General features: G+C 40.7%; 1 protein-coding gene across 1 annotated transcript; it reads right to left on the bottom strand.

Annotated features, from left to right (window-relative positions):
• Nucleotides 1-1261: 1261 nt before the first annotated feature.
• Nucleotides 1262-12385, bottom strand: EMC8 (ER membrane protein complex subunit 8). The gene is made up of 5 exons (XM_019488244.2): nucleotides 12091-12385; nucleotides 6952-7028; nucleotides 3694-3763; nucleotides 3041-3135; nucleotides 1262-2739 (listed from the first exon to the last, which is right to left on the bottom strand). Exons 1-5 carry the CDS (start codon nucleotides 12295-12297, stop codon nucleotides 2580-2582), a joined length of 609 nt encoding a protein of 202 aa, XP_019343789.1. The 5' UTR covers nucleotides 12298-12385; the 3' UTR covers nucleotides 1262-2579.
• Nucleotides 12386-12461: the final 76 nt, after the last annotated feature.

The following is a 12461-nucleotide window of genomic DNA, read 5'->3' as shown; positions in this document are numbered from 1 at the left end:
ACAATACGCTGCTGCTGCTCAGTTACTAATAGCGTTCATCATGTCTATCAGATTACAGCTCCCAATGATACATATTTTGCTTTGTGCTAATTTTATTTTACAACTGCAAAAATTGATCTGTACCAAACATTTAGCATTTTGGGAAGGCTTAAGAGGGGAAGAGATGAATTCATGCCAGAACAAATTAGAGCATGTAAATGTATATATAGTCAAAAACTTGATTATATGACATCCTAGTTGGGAAGAATGGGAAATACATTTCCTTTAGTTTAGAAGAAATATCAGCTTGCGGTTCAGTGCTGTTTAATGATGTTGCATCTTAAGATAATCTGTCCCTGGAAACAACAAGTTTAGACTTTACAAGATGTGTGCTGAAATAAAGCAAAGGTTTTTGTTATACAATGCGTGCGATTCCTACTGTTTATCCTGGAACGTTATAGTACCTAGTAGAGTTAAAATTGCAGTGGATCTGTAGCATACCAGAGACTAAAATGCATCTCTTACAAGCTGCAAGCTGGATTTCAGTTTCACTTGTTCAATGAAGACTCTGCAGATCACATTCTCACTTCTTGGGAGAATGCTTCTACAAGTCGCTTTGTTTTCTCTCTGAAATAAGAGCACCTGTCATTTCTGTAACCACCCCCTCAACTGCACACACTTTTTAGTGCGGGGCAGGAATTCTGAAAGTGTCACTTCTCAGAGTTGGCTTTTTGTTTGGAACCCTGTGCCAGAACTGGAGGAAAGCAACAAAAAGTAGGAGATTGAGTACTGCGAATCTTTTGTTTTTGTTTTGTAGATAGGCCAACAGAAACAATGACAGGAAGTGTAACTGGGGCGAGAACTCTCCATGCATCAGCTGCTCTGTACTTCCTATTTGTGTCTTGCTTTCTCCTGCAGTAAAAGAACAATCAGACTGCACTAACTTCCCTCTCCCTCACTCAGGGTTAAGCTACCATGACTGAGCTTTCACTGACTGTTGGAAAAGAAGAGGCAGACAGTCCCTGCAGAACAGTTCACGCATGGTCAAGCACCTGGATGCCCCTTACTTGCTGTGCCTCCTTTGCTTGTCCATGCCCTCCATGGACTAAGCAGCATTAATTTGTATAACCCAAGATAGTTCTACTAGAATCAAATCATCTTGCTAATTAAGACTGGATGTTTTGAGATTAAAAATGAGTTTGTTCCCTAACCGCCCTAAACCGAGGCCATTTATCTTGCTCCCCTTCTCTCCTACCCCATCAAAGAGTCCACAATGTCCAAGTGGCGTTCCCCACATCAAGTTTATTTTCAAGTAGCGGGGGGAAAAGCTACAACAGCAGTTGGTCAACTAAAGCATTTTCCTGCCATTTGGAATGGCTGTTACTGTTAAAAAAGTGTTGAGCAATATAAAAATCAATCCTTTCAAGTTCATTAGGTTTGCTAGGTTGCGTTGTTCCAAGTCCTGTAATAATGTCGAAGGAAAGACAGTAAATAAGGTACAATGGCTTTGGTGTACCCGATAGAAAAGAATACATATAAAAATAAGGTCAAAGAAAATGAAGTTATAAAACGTCCCCATCAACTGATCAAGTTGTGCTAGAAACAAAGATATTAAATTAGAAAGATGAATGTAAGATGAAACTGGAGTGTATCTTGGCTCCACAGATCTACCTTCTAGAGACAGATCAGTTGCCCTTAACTTAACAGATAAATATATTTGAATGGACAGTGAATGAATCAGCTCAAAATTAAATATATCCATTTAAAAACCAGATAGAAAGACTGCATATAATTGAAACAGTATTCCACTGTCCTTTCTTATTTTCCTCACTTTTGTCAGAGCTTTTCTATTCATTTAAAACCATTAACAAGCTTCAAGTCCTTTTTTTTTTTTAAATACAAACCACAAGGTTAAGATTAGTTTTTACCTTCGTCGTAACAGTTTTTCAGGCAGCTACCGTGGTTGTATTCCCACTGGCGTTGGGAATCATTGCAGCATTTGGGAATATTGCTTTCAGTATGTTATTCTGTAGCTGTGACATGCTAAACTGCTGCAAAACAAACGCAGTATGTGCGCAGGGCATAATCTTTAGCAGTTCATGTTATTGGACTGCATCAATATAATGCCAGTTAAGAACCAGGTCAAAAGACCAGTTGCCACTGGATTCTGTTTACATATTTGTGACGTAAGAGTTTAAAAACATCTCATCTCGGGATGAGATTCGTTTTTGAAAGATATTTCATAAATCTTTAAAAATTACTCTCTCTAAAGATTACAAAAGGTTAGTCAAAACTTTTTAATATGAACAATTTGGACAAGCAGAAGTTGTTTGGATTCGGAAGGTTATAGCAACATTCAACTACATTTGGGACGGAATCCACAAGAATGGCTAACTGATGATTTGTATTTCTAAGGATCCTCATTAAAAAGAGTTGACTGCTTATAGGCCCTATCACTCTTGACCAAGTGATGTGCCACTTTTAATCTGCTGGGTTTCCACTTAAGGTACTGAATATTATCTTATTTACATTCAAAAATATCATTTTTATATCTTCAGCATACAGTGGAAATGCCAATAAATTAGTCAGTGGGAGCCTTCCTAGCACAGGTGTAGGACAGCTTTGTTGATCTCTGGGTTTGTCCAGTCATTCCGGATGTCATCCAGGTGATTATCAAAATCCACAAGGGTTTCATAGGACCTGCTGTCCAAGAGAGATGCAGAGATCCTCTGGGCTTCAGGCCAGTCTTCACAATAATCCCTAGAATGTAAAATAACTAGGAATTAACAGTAATCACAGAGAAAATAGCCTCCATAATCTGTTTCCATTTGCAAATAAGCCATAACATTGTGTAAAGTGGCTGTAGCTGAGGAAGCAGAAGACTGGCTTTGAGAAAGGGTTTTTATAAGCCATTAATGTTATGAAAAAACAAGGCTTTCAAAGCATGGCCAATTACAGCCAACTCTTTTGTTTTGCAAGTGCTGTAAGAAAATTTTACTTTTTCTGAATATGTATTTGTAATGGGACACCACCCCTTCATCATATTTTAGGGCTTACTCACAAACGTGGGTCTTTGCATCTCCATTTGTTTTCATGATGCTCATACACATGAATAGCGGGCACTATGCACTCCATCGTAACCTTTGTGTTGTCCACCTAAGATGCAACAGAAACAAATAATGGTCTTTCCCCACACCATCCCAAATAAAGAGGTCATGTGAAGGAGGACTATGGTTCTGAATACACTGATGCCGCCTTCTGCTAACCTAATTACTGCTGCATTTTGTTGCAGGCTTTGAGGTATCCACTTTTCAGTGGTTTAAAGTCATTTCTATCTAAAGCATCAACAATCCTTGTTGATGCAGCAAAAGTGGAGCTGGGCTTCTGATACATGCAAGCTGAGACTTTAAATGAGAAAAGGGTTTGGAAGGAGGAAATGAGTCTTTCAGGAAACTCCTCTTTAATTCACATGCCAGAGGCGCAGAATGCAGCAACTTTTTCTAGAACCCATGATGGGTAGAAGCAATCTTTCTTCAGACGGATCAGCAGATCTGCTAGACAAAAGGGGCTTTTGGAAAGCCCCGCAAGGGATTCCCCAGGGCATTCCGAAGAACGCAGCAAATTAATCATTACTAACAGATCCAAGATTTGTACTTAAATGCTCATTTCTGCATTGATAATCTGAAAAAAACCCTGATAAACGGAATTACATACCATTATGAGTGCCGTGTCATTAAAGCCCTCTGCAATCCTGGAAGCTACCTTCTCAGCAACCTGGTTTGGACTACAGAAGAAGGTCAAGTTAATCGTATTCCTTGTACTGTAGCATTTCAGCTGAAACAATATGAAATAATACTGAGAACACACTTGAGAAAAAAAGTACCAACAAACAGGAACAAGGTATTAAATGGAGGCTATGCTTGATTTAAGTCAGACCATGAAAAAAAAACCAAAAAACTAACTTCAGGTTATGATCACTATCTTAAGTATGCTCAAGATTTTTTGGGGGTTTTTTTGCAGCAAATATTTATTGAAGACGTGATGCAGTACGTTGCAGCCATCAACTCCCTCTCACAAGATCAGGAGCAACAGCTAAGTTTTGCTCTCTTCACAGGAGTCTGGAAAGTGACCTTTTTATTTATTTATTTATTTACTTACTTATTTAATTAATTAATTTATTTATGCCGGTTCATTAATTTATTTATTACAGCCGGTTACCCAATCTGTAAAAACACACTCCCTACTCAGGTCCACACATCCAAACAATTAGTGGATGGTTATTTCTTTGAAACAGCAACCAAAGTTTCAAAACTAATAGTCACTGTATGATGAGAGTGTCATTTTAATAACTGAATCCAGAAATATAAGTGAATAGATGCACGGTATTTTTCTAATAAATCTAACCTGCTTAACAATTCTCTTGGAAATTATGTACTTCTCATAAGCTCACAGAAGTCTTTAGCAGATTTAAGAAAGCAGCAATGACCCTTAAACTTTAAATAGGAGGGAAACTTCTCTTTCAGACGCTCTCTTGCACCAGATTACTGCTGCTTACAACAGCCCTATTCATACTTCCTCTGCAACTCTAGGGCTCAGTCGCACAGAACAGGTTGTTTGAGAATAGAAAGCAGAAGACAGGTTCACTTTAATGGGATAAAGCAGGGGAATTCAATCTTGTAGTTTTGCGCTACCTGCATGGAGAGCTTTACATTGCGAAGTCCCAAATCTCTCTCGCTCCCTACGGTGCTGGCTGCTCTATTTTCCCCATGTCACTTCGCAATTTAGTTCTATCTTACCATACTTGTTACTCTGTCAGGGCTGGCGCAGAACATTAGATCACGGCTGAGCTGATCCACAAAGATAAAGCTGTGCAGTGTGCAGACAAGTGTGTGTACTTCAGTGTTGCTAGCCCAAAATGCATCTGGAAGTCTGACAGCAGCCCAGATTGCGCTATCACAGTAACAACACACCGTAGCTTGGAAACTGGCAGGTGCATCATCACCTGAGAAAAAATCAGCTCTTCAGACCACCTGGAAGTGCTGCACAGTAATATATGCACGCAGATTGCTCAGATGGATGAAATATGGTAATATTCACCACATTCAATCTTCATTATAGTTTTCGAATCTTTACAAGAATTTACCCATTTGCGAAAAAAGGACTTATTGCTAATACTGATAGAACAATGGTAGCACAAAAAAGCTGCAAAGGAGATCAAAGCCTCCACTGTGCTAGTCAGTGTGTGTGCTCATAGGGGAACAAGTCTGATGAAAGTCTCTTATGCAACTCATCTTATACCCTGCCACTCTTCTGACACTGTGTAAGTTAATGGGAACCGTTCCATAGGCTCGAGTCCAACAAGACACAGAGCTCAAGAACAAGTAGTACTAATGAAACAAAGTATTTCGGAATTAAATCTCCCTCATGTTTCTGCTATAGGACTTAACAGAGTCCAAATAGAAGCTGCATGAACTTAAAACATTAGCTATCAAACAGTAAGCCCATTCAAAAACTCTTGTGATCTGCCCAAAGATCATGAGTGTTTTCAGTTGTCAATAAGTCTTGAGGCTGAAAGATATTTTGGGCCAAGACGGCTTGACTATTTTCGAATGCTTCAAACAGGATGTTATCATTTAAATAGAGCAGATAAATACTTTCATTTGAATCTTAATATTGGGCAGCCTTAATTTATAGCTAGAAAAATACCTGGATGTATAAGCCTGAAAGCTTACAATGTTGTACCAGAGGAAGGTTCTCTTTTTGATTATATAATGAGCTGAATTCAAAGGGAAAGTTTAGCATACACCTGTTTGTGGATCAGGCTGCAGTTGCACATGCATTTGAGTATAATTTTGAAGATTTTTCACCCCAAATACTATTTTGTTGAACCAGAAAGTCTAAACAACTGCACTGAACTACTTCAGTGACACACAGCAAACAGTAAAGCTATTCTGTCACTCCTGTGCTTTGAAAATCTTGCAAAAAGGACTACAGATAAAATTACCCTGTTTTCCAGCTTTGTATCAGTGCAGCTATATCAGCATAAAGCCAGGTATTAGATGCAATGCCCTGGTATAAGATAGGATTTTCCCTGTTAAATATATGATTCAAACTCCTTTTGGCACAAGCTTTTGCCTGCAGTAGGGGTTTTCCACCAATGTGACTGTACATTAGTACAGTGATATGGATACAAACTTCCCTGGACTGGAAAAACCCTAAGCATGATCTTTAGTTGTAAAATATTTAGGGCACAATTTGTTCTTCAAGTAGGACTGACATGTGACAAAACTGTCTGAGTGAGTACACCTAGGGTAAAAATTTCAGGCTGACTGCAGACTTGATGTAGAGGAGCCCAACTCTAATTTTCAAAACCACCTAAATCATGCTGACCTCCAAGGGAACTTATACTCCTGAATGATTTATGGGCTTCTGAAAGTTTTCCCCCTTGCCAATAAGGACCATTCATCAGGCATGTGATGAGTAAGGAGTCTGGTTACCGCTCTATGTATGTGCTATTCTATTACAAGGCAGCTCCATAACTAAGTAACTAAGAGCTTCAATGAAACTCAGAAGCAATTAAGGATTAAATCACTTCAGATATAGTTCCCAAAGGATTCAGAGATTCATGAATTAGGAGTTCACAAGATATTAGGTAGGCAAGTGAATACGCTTGTGAATTCCAGTTATTTCCCCAATATCTGCCAATTAAATTGGTTGGCAAGCTTTCAAATACCTGGCAATTCAATAATAACCATCAGAGAGGAGTAATTCTGGAAAGATAGGGGTTTCCTCAAACTGCACAAAAGACCTTTCACAGATATCCAGCAGTATGCAGGAAATAAGGTGCAACCACATGACAGTTGTCAAAGTTAATCAACATTCACAGATTTTTTTATGTGCAATGATTTTTGTTGGCAGAGTACAAAGTGCAGCACAAAAGAGTAAACAGAAGGAGATATTGTACCAACACACCTGGCATCTTTCACACGTTCGTTAGCTTGGTAATATCCAGCTATCACGTAACTATTCTCTTTGCACCAAGAATCAATCTGAAAAAGTAATTAAAACAATTGAGCTCAGGAAAACATGACAAAACACGTAAATTATATATCTTTCCTGAGAATAAACTGGCAACTGAAGTGTTGTAATGTGTCAGCTAGCGGCTGCTGAATTTAACCCAGTACTAATATTCTTAACCACGTCAAGGAACAAAAAGTAAGTTAGAGGGAAAGAGATGGAAAATATGAGCCAAACAAGAGAAAGTAGACATTTGAATTATAAGCATTCAGCTGTGCTTTAGCAACAGGATTTGATAGGAAGAGCTTGAGTATATCAACTGACACATATTTTTAAGTCTTTCCTATTACTATTTCTGGCTTTTTTTTTTAAGCAAGTAGTTGGTGATGGAAGGTTGGGCAATGTACAGGATGTGGATGAGGGGCAATGGCACCATTTCAAAAGCCACTTTTACAGATTCTACTCAACTTGCTGGGGAAAAAACCCCAAATCAGATAGTGTTACCATGTATACGCTGTTTATTTTTTTTAAAAGCAACTGATCCCTCATATGAAAATGAAAGATATGGCAAAGAAAAATTCTATCCCTTGCGTCATTCTTTCAACCCACCCTTGTGACTAGGGGTGCTCTGCTTGTATTAGAACGGGATTCTTTTTCCCTTAAGAGTTGATCAGTGAAGATAATCTACCATTGGAACAACTTTAAAGGCGCGTGGGTGGATTTTCTATCACTTGAAGTCTTTAAATCAAGATGGAATGTTTTTCTGAAAATATATTCTTGCTCTACCACAAGGTATAGGCTTGATGACAGGATTACTGGGTTAGATTCTCTGGTCCCTGTTGTGCAGGAGGTCAGGGTAGATGATGTTAAGGCCAAAAGGGAAAAAGACTTCACCCTGTACAAACATCAAGAAGTCTACAACAGCTGATATTGTGTTTTTAAACATAAAGGAACACATTAAAATGACTTGTAAAACAGGAAAGAATCAGTGAAAGACAATAGGTTATATTGACTCTGCATCTGGTCCATAATTTCATTGTTGCTTTGAAACTATACAGTGACCATTTTTCTTGCTCACAATTAAAGAGCATCAGGTCAGGATAACCTGGGGATTTGAGAAAGAGAGAGACCAGCTAGTTTGTCCCCCACCGATATGGCTATGCAATTTAAAAACTCAAAATTGATTTGATTTACAGGATGCCAAAATTTGGTATCAAGTATATTTTGGAATCCATTTTAATCAATCTCTCACACATTTAGCAAAATAATGACAGTATTAAACTCTCTAAGCAGAAGGAAGCCACATGAATAATCCCTCATCTGCAATCTGACACAGATTGGCATTTTAATAAAATATCATCCTTTAGCATTGCTACACAATCAAGGTCCAACCACTGTTTCAATTTTAAACCCCCCTTCAAAGGTTTATGACTGCAGCTTTAATTGCTAGTGGGCTGAAACCTTGGCACAAAAGCCAATAGCCCAGACACATTTTATCAAAGAGCCTGTCAAAAAAGTTTTAAAATAAGGTTGGCTGCTCTTGAAACTGATTCCTTTTAATAGTAGACTTGTTTTCAGGGAAAAGGAACTAACCTTTAGTATTTAACAGTAGTCTGGCTGTGTTCACAATGGCTGCTTTTAAGAAACATCAGGTTGCTATAACAGTACCAATGCTAGCCCTTAGCATCAACAAGACCCTGATATTTTATCGCATTACTGTCTAATCCCGATTGGAGCGGGTCAACATAAGACAAGATAAGACCTAGCACTTATGTAGTGCTTGTCGAGCAGAAATGTCAAGTGCTTACAAAGGGGAAAAAAGTAAATAGCCAGCAGAGGCCAGAGAGAAAATCAGCAGGGAGGATAAATTAGAGGAGCTAAGGGCCAGGCACTGCTAAAGCCCCATCCATAATAATGCCATTCAAGGAAGATTTCATAAGACTTGTGAGTTGAGATGAGCAGACAGGCAGTTTCACAACTGTTCTTTTGAACAGACAGCATCTAGACATCAGCAGGGAGTGAGGTTTTTCCTTTGCTTTGTTTTAAAGAAAACAAATAAAAAACCTCTTTAAAAAAAGGAAAATGTGGTTGTAAAACCACTCCGGTTAACCAGGGGACTCAAAGCCAGGTACAGCCTCCAAACTTATCGTGACTCAACTTTTCTCAAATGATAAGATTTCACTCTGATAAACACAATGCATACCTATTTCCCTCAATCATTTTCAGAACTACTGTACTTAATGACAGAAATGATTGCTGGCTTCCCTCATGAGCACACTGTAGCCAAAGCACCATCCAAAAACTAACATCTCTTTGAACCCAGTCTTGACAGGCCACAAGCACTCAGTGGATGCTGAAGATGCTCGAGTACTTTGCAGGACTCTTCCAATACTCTTTATGGCCTTTTTAAAAAAAAAGATATAAATAGAATGGTAAAGATCTGAACTGAGAAGTGATAACTGTCAATACCCCCTCATTGGTTTTCAAGGAATTTTTATCTTTGTTGGAAGAAAAAAGCCATAACATGCTTTTTTACAGCTGCAGTTTCTGAAAGGGCCACTGGCCAGCGTAATGCATTCCTTCTCCCATGCTGATTTGAAGATGATTGAAGAGGTTGCTTCAACTGCCATCTGAAAAACAGGATTTTGGGGGAGGGCTCTTTCAAACACTAATTTTTAGCGTTCAAAAATGACCATATGGCCAAGTCCTGCACTGAAAAGATCCCCCACCTCCCCCTTGACTAACAAGTATAGAATGATGTCTGGAGATTACTAATTTCATCTAACGCTCATATATAAATCAAAACAGTTTGAGCTGAAAACCATCACTCACAAACGGCCCAATTCACTTTCAGAACAACCGACACGAGCAAAAGTTTAAGGTAACAGTCCCTAGAAAAACTCAATCCTCTAAAGCTGGCCAATGCTTCAAGACCCTTTAACTATCTAAGTGTTTCTGGCTTAGGATAATAGCTTAACTGCATGCATTGCACCGACTTGCTCGTTTAAGCTGGCTTTCTAACTTGGGGCATTTTGCACTCATATTACTACACTGTATGTAAACTGACAAGACAGCCTCTATTTTAAAAGCCAAAACAATGCAGTTGAGCTCTATGAGCGGCTATATAAATATTTACAGCCATCCTTAGCCTTTGCACAAACAAAAAAAGCTTTGTGCTCTTCTTGATGTCTCAACATTGCCAAGGATTATAATTTGCAACCCATATAGATGAGCTTTATAATTAGGACTTGCAGAAACTGATTAACTGTGAAGGGAGAAAAAAAAAAAATCAAATCAAATCAGGATTCCCCCCCCCACCTTTTTTTCCTTTTAAAAATCAATTACTTCGGAACAAATAAAAAGCTTTGAGGAGTCAGCAATGTGAGGACCATAAAGTTTTATTAGCTCTCTGACAATTTCATACTTCTATTTTTCAGCTGTGTAAGAAACCAGATCCATGGAGTAGGACCCAATCCTGCAATAAGCTGTACAAAGGATCAATATGGATCTTTAAAATACTTTCCACGACACGGGCAATTTCCCCTCATAATATAATTACTGACCCATTCTCCTGCATCCTCATTTCAGCCAACTTTCCAAGTACTAAAATACACAGCAAAAGTGCTTGGTACAGCAGTCTCCTAGCACGTTGCGTGCTCGTAGCGTTGGAGTTTGAGTTTTGAACGTGGTTACTCTGGTTCTGGAGCTTAGGCTTAGAAAGGCTTGGCAATGCCCGTCTTGCTCTCGCAGCACCCACTATGGTTAATCACTGGCTTCATAAGCTGATCTGCATACTCCACGTTGCAGGATCGGGGTCTAAGAAACCAAGGCCCCCAACCTGAATAATTTACTGTTAACACTAGAAAAAAAACAAGCCTAAGGAAGACCTTTTCAAACCCAAACGCTTGTCTACGTCCCTCTCAACTACACTGCAGATCCAATAAAAGAAGTCATCCATCCTGCAAAAAGTCTTGCCTCTCACACAAGTGTCTTTGCAATGTTTGCAGTCATTTAAAAAAACAAAGATATCACCATTTTTCACTAGGACCACACTGCTCAAACTCGATCGCTTGCAATTAAGCAGCTAACACCTCGCTCTGCGTGCAACCTGCTCCGAGGGTACAGCCCCGTACACCTCCACAGACGCCCAACTCACAGACCCATCCTCCTGGCTCGGGCAAAAATGTATGTACGTATCTAGGCATCCACATGTGACAGCTGAGCCGCTTCCTGAGCGCTGCCAGAGGTATTACGTGTAAAGAAAGCACAGAGGATTTATCGTTTTTGATGACTGGTATAATTCCCATTTTTCATACGGTGAAAACTCCCGGGCCTATCGGTCACGAAACCGTAGCTCGGCCCGTTCGGGCACGAGCCAGTTTGACGGGGAAGGCTTGCATCGACGTACCGCGAGGTTTGGAAAGTCGCAATTTCAGGTCGTTTAAAGTAAAGGATGAGAAACTCCTGCCAAAACGGTCAGCGTTGGCATGCGTCTGCTTGAACCGACTTTAACGGTGGGGTTTGAAGGCTCGAAGGGACCGTGCCGGCGATCTCATCCGACCTCCTCTACGCCACGGACACCGTAACCGTTACGTCCAGTGCCTCCCGCGCCTCGTCTGGCTTCGGTCTGCGCGCGACGGCCTATCTTCCAAAGCCATCTTGATTTAAAGACGTTACGAACGCACCCAGCACACGCCGAAAAAATACTAACGAAGAAATTTCAACTTTTAAGACCATTAATTTTTTTTTTTTTTTTACTATTCATCTGCAGCCGGATACGTACCTATTTCAGAAGCAGTTAAATCACTGCCTGATTACATGGATGAAAATGCAATGACTCCGATATGATCCAGTAACGTGCCAGTACATAACATGGAGTTAGCTAATTCAGATTAAAGATACTTAAAATTTTTTTTTTTTTTTTGGGGGGGGGGTTGTTGCGGTTTTTTGTTTTTTTTAAAAGAAGTCTGGCACCCCCGTTATGGCGCCGTATTCCCTCCTTTACAGCGCCTTATCCCCCGTTACAGCGCATTAGCCCCTTTTTACAGCGTCGTACTCCCCCTCCTTTTACAGCGCCGAATCCCCCCCCCTTACCAGGCTGAGCGCCACCTCGAGCATGGGCGCGAGGGCCAGGGTGCCGTGGAAGAGCGGGACGCAGTCCACGAAGAGCGTGGGGGGCGCCGAGTCCTTGCGCGCCGGCGGCGGCAGCTTCTCGGCCACGAGCAGCCCGTTGACGGCGCAGTGCGGGTACTTGGCGCCGTGCAGCACCATCTTGCAGTAGGCCTGCGTCGTCAGCTTCATCGTACCCCGCGCGGGCCCCACCGGGCCCGGCTCCCTCAGCACCGCCGTCGCGAAACGGCCGTCAAGCAGCGCCGGGGGACGGCGCGCGGCGAGGGACAAAAAGGGCCCCGCCCCCTCCTGCCGGCCGTAAAGGGCCGCCGGCGGCTGGCGACGGGACGCGCAGA

The sequence above is a fragment of the Alligator mississippiensis genome, chromosome 10 (genome assembly GCF_030867095.1).
Source record: "Alligator mississippiensis isolate rAllMis1 chromosome 10, rAllMis1, whole genome shotgun sequence".
Lineage (NCBI taxonomy): Eukaryota > Metazoa > Chordata > Crocodylia > Alligatoridae > Alligator > Alligator mississippiensis.
The sequence above is the reverse complement of the archived record's forward strand: the minus strand, read 5'-3'. Positions and strand labels throughout refer to the sequence as shown.